Raw genomic sequence first — 7,262 nt, forward strand, 5'->3', positions numbered from 1 at the left:
CAACAGTTATCCCACCTGGGAAACTCAATCTCTCTGAGTCTTAATTTCCTCAACTATAAACCACAGAGTGCCATTATAGGTACAAAAAAGCTTGTGCAAGAATAAATGCACTGGTACCTATAAAGTGATTAGAGCACTGCCCAGTACAGAATAAACACCCAATGAACATTAGCCATTGTGATGATTGTTGTTCTGAATCAAGTACAGTATCAGAGATTTATCAGAGATTTGATGAATTATAGAAGTGCATTAATCAATCAATCTCTCTTTTTACAGGAGGAGCAAATGGGCTTTAGAAAAGTATTTTCCCACTACTGGTCACCGCTGGACTTTATTATATCTGACAAATAAGCCAATGAAAATGACTGATACCAGAACCAGATAAAAGATATTTTCAACAATCACAGAAAAATCAATGAGAACCTGGCTAAAGCATTTGAGTATAAAAATATTAAATGGTCATTTGAGAAATTTGCAAGAAGAAAACATAACAAAGAAAATTAAAACAAATGTTAGTATCTCTTTTGAATATGAACATATATGAGATTCACCTATAAAAATATTTCATTTAAAAACCAAATTTAGGTATCATGCTATGTATGTACACATATTGAATTTTCTAGGTAATATGCCTAGAAACACATTTTTTAATGGGTATATTACTACTTATGCAAGTAGTCCTGTTACTATTTAGATTGAGTTCCATTTTTATGCATTATAAATCATATAGCTCACACTTCTTTGTATGTAAATCTTTGTTTAAATATTTATTTCCTTAGAATAGACTTCTAGAAGTAGAATACTAAATCAGTAGAATACTAAATCACAAGGTAAAATCATTTTTTAATGTTCTTAATATATACATTGTCAAATTGCCTTTCAGAAGGACTATGCCAGTTTATAATCCTAGTATAATTTAAAAATTCTTGTTTTCGTAGCTGTCATTTTTACTGAGAACACTTTTAAAGCATTGTTAACCAGATAGATAAAAAATTGAAATGTAATTTCCTTCATTATGAGTGGAGGTAGTATTTTTCCCCACGCTTTTATTAGCCATGACCACATAAAAAATAAACTGCTGTAAAATAGTGGACGTGATTGCAATCATTCCATGGGAAAGCACCATGTAAAGAATAAGTAGGTAGGATCTTAGGTTAAGGTCAAGAAACAAATATTTATCAGGTGCCTCCTCTGTCCAGGACAATGCTGGAATAATGAACCATGTTTGGCCCTGTGTAACTGAAACTACTTTTACCTACATTGTCTCATATAAGCCTCCTAACCAGTACATGAGAAAAGTGTCCCTGTGGATTGACATGCACTGCCCCTCTCCAAAATTCATTTGCTAAGACTCTAACTCCCTTTGTAACTATGTTTGGAGACAGAGCTTTTAGGAGGTAATCTAGGTTAAAGAGATCATAAAGATGGGTCCCTAATCCAATAGGATTCCAGTCTCATAAGAAGAGAAAGAGGGAGCCATCGCTCTCCTGGTGCGCATGCACTAAAGAAAGACCGTATAAGGACACAGCAAGAAGACAGCCGTCTACAGGATAGGAAAAGGAGTGTCACCGGAACCTGACCATGCTGTCACCCTGGCCTTTTCTAGCCGCTGGAGCTGTGAAGAAATAAATTTCTATTGTTTAAGCCACGCAGTCTATTTTGTTTGAGTAGCCTGAGAAGACTAAGAGTGAGGTGGGAGAAGCAGAGCCTTTTGAAGCCAGACTTCTTGAAATAAATTCCCGGCTTTCCTGCTCACTAGCGCTAAGGCTTTAGGTAAGTTATGTGACTTTTCTGTGACTCAAGTTCCTCGTATATAAAATGAATTCCTACATTTTTTTATTATTTGAGGGAAAAGTACTTGGGACAACGATTCTCACATATATACTGTATGTATGTGTGAGTTTGTTTTTATGGTATATTTTAAATTTATAATGCAAAATATGAATCTTTTTCCTACAAATATTGAATTATGGAATCTAAGAATTTAAAAAAATACCATTGTTATTTTTACAGCAATGATATAGTCTGTCCATTCCATAACCCAACCCTAAATCACTGACATTTAATGGCACAACTTCTAAGGGATCACCAAAGTTCAGGGAAACCAAATACACGTTAAAAGAGAGTCCTCAGTAAGATGCACTTGTAATCTAAGGAGAAAAAATTTTCAAACAGAGGGTCAGAATGTATTAGTAGGCTGTGAAATCAATCTCATGATTTACAACCAGCCTTTTTAAAAAATAAAATAAGCTATAAATAAGCTAAATTAAAATATATCAGAGAGCCCTTAAGGTAGCGTTGTTTTCAGAGTTTTTGTTTCAGATGTTTGCGTGTAGGTGCACATGTGGGCACATGGATGTGAAGCAGAGTGAAAGAGATTTTTCCATTTTACTTTGCAATCAGAAGTTTGAAAGTCGTCATCATCTGATTTCCTCTGAAGTATTTCAGAAGAATGAATACATTATCGTAATCTTTCTTTCCCCACAGCTCTGTAGACACAACTGCCAGGCCAGTCCTTTTAGAGATCTGGGTCTGTGGTTTCCAATGAGCTCTTCATATAAGGATTCCTGCCTCACATTTTATATTAAGGGAAGGGATTCTATTTGTTTCCTTGATTTCTATTTGTTTCCTTGATTTCTTTTTTTTTTTTTTTTTTACAGTGAAGTGTGAAGGAGATGGGATGGGGGTGGGCATAGGGGTAAGGTTTAACTAATGAAATCAGAAACAAAACTAAGTTTAGGACGCCAGCCACAAGGGGACCTGATCTTGGCCAAGCAGATACCATGTGTGAGATCCATAGTATTTACTTGAGGGTCTGCTATCAAGCTGTAGAGACTGAGAAGTTGTTTTAGTCACAAACAACCCACATGTCTGTAGATCATGGTTTATTAGATTGTGTTTGCCCAAATAAGGTGGTACAGTACCTGAAGTTTTTTCAACAATTCTAAAAGCATCTTTCAAGTCTGCAGTGAGACCTCTAAGATATCTGTGTTACTTCCCTCGTGTACATAAATAATTTTCAATTAGAATAAAGGTGTGAATAATTTATTTTTTCCACTGACTGGAAGCCAACCATTTGGAAGACCACTCAGGAGAAATGAGATAAGTCTTTTGTTAAAAATTACTTTTATATTTACAAGGAAAAGAGGAAGTTTTGTTCTTCTCTTTGAATTTTGGTGACAACTGAGAGCTTTATTGAATAGCTTTGGCATGCAGAGTCATTTTTCATTAAAAATTGAAAAGGCATCTGAAATCTGTATCTCTATGGGTTATTTGGCAGTGGAACCTGGGCAATTCTGTGCAAGAGATTTTTGAGATATTCAATTTTTGGAAGTGAAACAAACACAAATGCTCCTCCTCCAAGGGGCGGGGGCGGTGCCTGAGCGATGAACCAATCACAGCGCGCCCTGCCCTATATAAGGCCCTGAGGCCCAACCCCCCACCCTCGGCATTTTGCGGTACTTGCTGAATGGTATCTTCTGGTTTTCTTTGCTGTTATGTCTGAGACGGTGCCTGCCGCTCCAGCCGACCAGGTTCCGGTTTCCATGGCGAAACCTCCAGCTAGGAAGCGGGGAAAGAAGCCGGTTGGCTTGACGGGTGTGAATCGGAAGACAGCAAGCGCATCAGTGTCCAAGTTGATTACTGAGGCGCTTTCAGTCTCCCAGGAGAGAACTGGTATGTCCTTGGCTGCGCTGAAAAAAGCGCTAGCAGCCGCAGGTTACAACGTGGAGAAAAACAACAGTCGCATCAAGCTGGGTCTCAAAGGCCTGGTGACCAAGGGGATCCTGGTTCAGACTAGGGGTACCGGTGCGTCTGGCTCTTTCAAGCTCAGCAAGAAGGCTGCTCCTGAGCTTAATAAGGGAAGAGTCAAAAAACGTGCTTCTGCGAAGAGTAAGAAGCTGGTCTTATCCAGAGATTCAAAGTCTCCGAAGAATGGCAAAACCAACAAAAGAGCTAAGAAGCCGAGGACCACGGCGGCTCAGAAGGCTGCTAGGAACGGGCAAAAAGCTAAAAGAACCAAAGACAAGCAACAACGGAAGAGCCCAGCGAAGGCCAGGGCAGGAAAGCCCAAAACTGGGAATCCTAAGTTGACCCAGCAGAAAACTAATACTAGGAAAGCAACAACCAAGAAGTAACATTTCTTCAACAACCAGTTTTCATAGAACCCAAAGGCTCTTTTCAGAGCCACCTAAGTGATTTTAGGAGGGTTGTAACATCGTTTCCAGAAGTCCCTGGAAGACGACTAGTGGTTAACCTAAGTGTTTGATAAATGAACCTGTGATGTGGTGAAATCTATCTTATTGGACATACAGTACAGATACTTTAGCGTGGTTATTGTCCAATTCCAGAGAATTGTCCATCCTAACAAAACCAGGGCACATTCCTTAGGTTCTTAAACGCTCTGAGAATACTGGAAGGAGCAGCCATTCTCTTCCCTAGGAGGATCTTCCCGATCTAGGGATCAAACCCAGGTATCTTGCATTAGCAGGCATATTCTTTACCATCTGCACAGCTAGAAAATCCCTCTTTGAGAGCTAAAAAGTTTAGGTCTAGTTTCTGAGCGGAGATCTGCTCCGTGCCTCAGCTATGTTTTACCGTTTTCTTTTCTTCACCTAATTCTCCAGTATGTACTTTTATGTATCATTCTGTATAAGGGTTCTGAACTCCGTATCCATGGACTTAACAGGGGTTAATGTAGGGAAACCAAGGTCTCAATGTGGGTTAGTGGGAATTTTTTTTTACTTACTAAACATCTTTCCACTGTGATTTTGTGTAAAGCAAATGTTTTCGTTTTACATTTGCAAGAATATTGAAATTTTTGTTTCATTACTATGAAAGCTGTGATTATTTTCTATATGTTAAGCACATATATTAAAATTTGGTTTTGTAATATAGTCTTAATATAATTGTGGTTGTCAGTGAAGAGTGTCTTGTTCATATTGCCCTACACAGGCTGAAAAATGTTAAACCATGTATGGAGATGTTGGGAGCTCAATGTGACCTTTAAATTACAAACCTGCTTGTATTAGGAAAAGCATCTTTTCCACTTTAAACAATTTACTTTGTTTTTACTTATAATTTAGCCTTAAAGATCCTCGTAAATAATAAATTTATACTGTTCATCTTATTTTGGGCCTTGGTATTTGGGGCGACTTCGAACAAACTCAATGCAAAACTATGCAGTTTCACATACAGCCATGTTCTACAGATGATTCACTAGGACATACACTGTCTGAATTCATTTGTATAGTCGGACCTCTGAAGAAAAATTATTTCCTGTATGGAAAAGGACTAAACACAATAGTTTCGATTTTTATAGAATCAACCACAGCCCAGAACTTTCGGTAAAGTGGCCACTGTTTTACGGAGTCGGGATAGTGAAGGAAAATTATTCACTTGCCAAAAAAGGCAGTTAAGCCCATTTTCTGTACCCAAGACTCACCGCAGAGGAAAAGGAGGCTGGCTTCATCCCACCCAGCACTGGGCCGACTGCCAAGCACTACTCGAACCTCTGCGGAACCGGTTAGACCACTCTGTGCCTTTGTTCCAGCGTCCTTCAGAGCCTGGCATAAATCGGATTGTTCCGGATACCCTTATGAAGCTCCATGCCTTGGCTAACAGGAAAGCGGTTTTCTTTCCACCAGTGAGAATCGGCCAATGAAAGCTTGTCCCCAAAGAGCCCTTATTTACATAGGTATGTATGGTGTGGGCGAGAACGCGAAGCTCTGTGCCATTAAATCCGCCAGTCAACCAGTTTGAAGCCTGGACATTAAAATACACAAAACGCCAGTATTTTTATTGGTTGTTTAGCCGAGTCTAAAACCCTATTTCCATTATGAAAAAGTCACACTTCCCAATCCCTCGGAAGTATGGATACGGAACTGCGTTGAGACAACTCCCTTTCCCAGTTAAAGTACTTCCTTACTCACATCTCAGTAACGTCCAACAGCTCTTTAACGAATATTTGGGCGGCCCTGAAAAGGGCCTTTAGGTTCTCAAACGTTACAAGCAGATATTTTGCTCAACCACCAAAACCGTAAAGAGTACGGCCCTGACGTTTGAGCGCGTAGACGACGTCCATGGCGGTAACAGTCTTGCGCTTGGCGTGCTCCGTGTAGGTGACCGCGTCACGAATCACATTTTCCAGAAACACTTTCAGCACCCCACGAGTCTCTTCGTAGATAAGACCGGAGATACGTTTGACCCCACCACGCCGAGCAAGACGCCGGATAGCTGGCTTAGTAATACCCTGGATATTGTCCCGCAAGACTTTGCGATGGCGCTTAGCGCCTCCCTTACCAAGGCCTTTACCACCCTTACCACGACCAGACATGGTTGCTGCCGCTGTGACTCCACGAACTTGTCACTGCCCTTTAAATAGCATTCTAGCGGACCTGATTGAAAACAACACGCTCAGGTGGCTTTTCCCCAAATTAGGTCATCAGGGGGTGGGGCAAGGAGAAGGTTATTAACATTTCAGTGTTTTCATTGGTCAGGAAACCTCGGTCTTCAGTTGAGCTCTTGGCAGGGGAGGTGGCCTTCAATCGAATGAAAACTTTAGTTTCTCTTTTGCCTTTTTTTCTGTGCCCATTTGCAAGTTGAGTGTTTTCTTATCAGCTCGAGACATGGAGCAAAGAGCTCCACTTCAAATTTCTTTTTTATAACTTTTTGTTGTTGTTCAGTCGCTCAGCCGTGTCCTACTCTGCGACCTTCACCATCTCCGTGAACTTGCTGGAATTCATGTCCATTGAGTCGGTGATGCCATCCAACCATATCGTCCTCCCCTTCTCCTGCCTTCAATCATAGCTCGGTAACTAACAAATTAGGGCTTCCCAGGTGGCCCAGTGGTAAAGAATGCGTCTGCCAATGCAGGAGACGCGGGTTCCATCCCTGAATAGAGACGATCCACTGTAGGAGGAAATGGTACCGCACTCCAGCATTCTTGCCTGGGAAATCCCATGGACATACGACCCTGGTGTACTACAGTCCATGAGGTCGCAGAGTTGGACACGACTGAGCACGAGCAAGCAAAACTAATAAATTAGATAATGGTTCTTTGGGGGATGTAAAAACAACAAATAAAGGAACATAGAATTATAGGTGATGGGACTTTCCCTTTCAATTCGTGTGTTTCCATTTTAAAGGCCGCATTTTAATGAGACAAACTATAAGCCTGGCCATAAAGAGGCTCTGGTTCTAAAACTCCTGTGTATGGAAAGACTAAAAAAATAGACAATGGCAAATTAAAACTATTTTCTTCT

At 40.4% G+C, this 7,262-nt stretch overlaps 2 protein-coding genes across 2 annotated transcripts; one reads left to right on the top strand and one right to left on the bottom strand.

Moving 5' to 3' along the window:
• Positions 1 to 382: 382 nt before the first annotated feature.
• On the top strand, positions 383 to 5,127 carry H1-6 (H1.6 linker histone, cluster member). Its single transcript, XM_043908313.1, has one exon. It carries the CDS (start codon positions 3,498 to 3,500, stop codon positions 4,134 to 4,136), a length of 639 nt encoding a protein of 212 aa, XP_043764248.1. The 5' UTR covers positions 383 to 3,497; the 3' UTR covers positions 4,137 to 5,127.
• Positions 5,128 to 5,351: 224 nt separating this feature from the next.
• LOC122697508 (histone H4) lies at positions 5,352 to 6,343 on the bottom strand. Its single transcript, XM_043908334.1, has one exon. It carries the CDS (start codon positions 6,332 to 6,334, stop codon positions 6,023 to 6,025), a length of 312 nt encoding a protein of 103 aa, XP_043764269.1. The 5' UTR covers positions 6,335 to 6,343; the 3' UTR covers positions 5,352 to 6,022.
• Between the last annotated feature and the right edge of the window lie 919 nt (positions 6,344 to 7,262).

Source organism: Cervus elaphus, chromosome 7, assembly GCF_910594005.1.
Source record: "Cervus elaphus chromosome 7, mCerEla1.1, whole genome shotgun sequence".
NCBI lineage: Eukaryota > Metazoa > Chordata > Mammalia > Artiodactyla > Cervidae > Cervus > Cervus elaphus.

Excerpts from the sequence above, each read along its gene's own strand:
- LOC122697508 (XM_043908334.1), bottom strand. The coding sequence starts at position 6,334 with ATGTCTGGTCGTGGTAAGGGTGGTAAAGGCCTTGGTAAGGGAGGCGCT.
- H1-6 (XM_043908313.1), top strand. The coding sequence starts at position 3,498 with ATGTCTGAGACGGTGCCTGCCGCTCCAGCCGACCAGGTTCCGGTTTCC.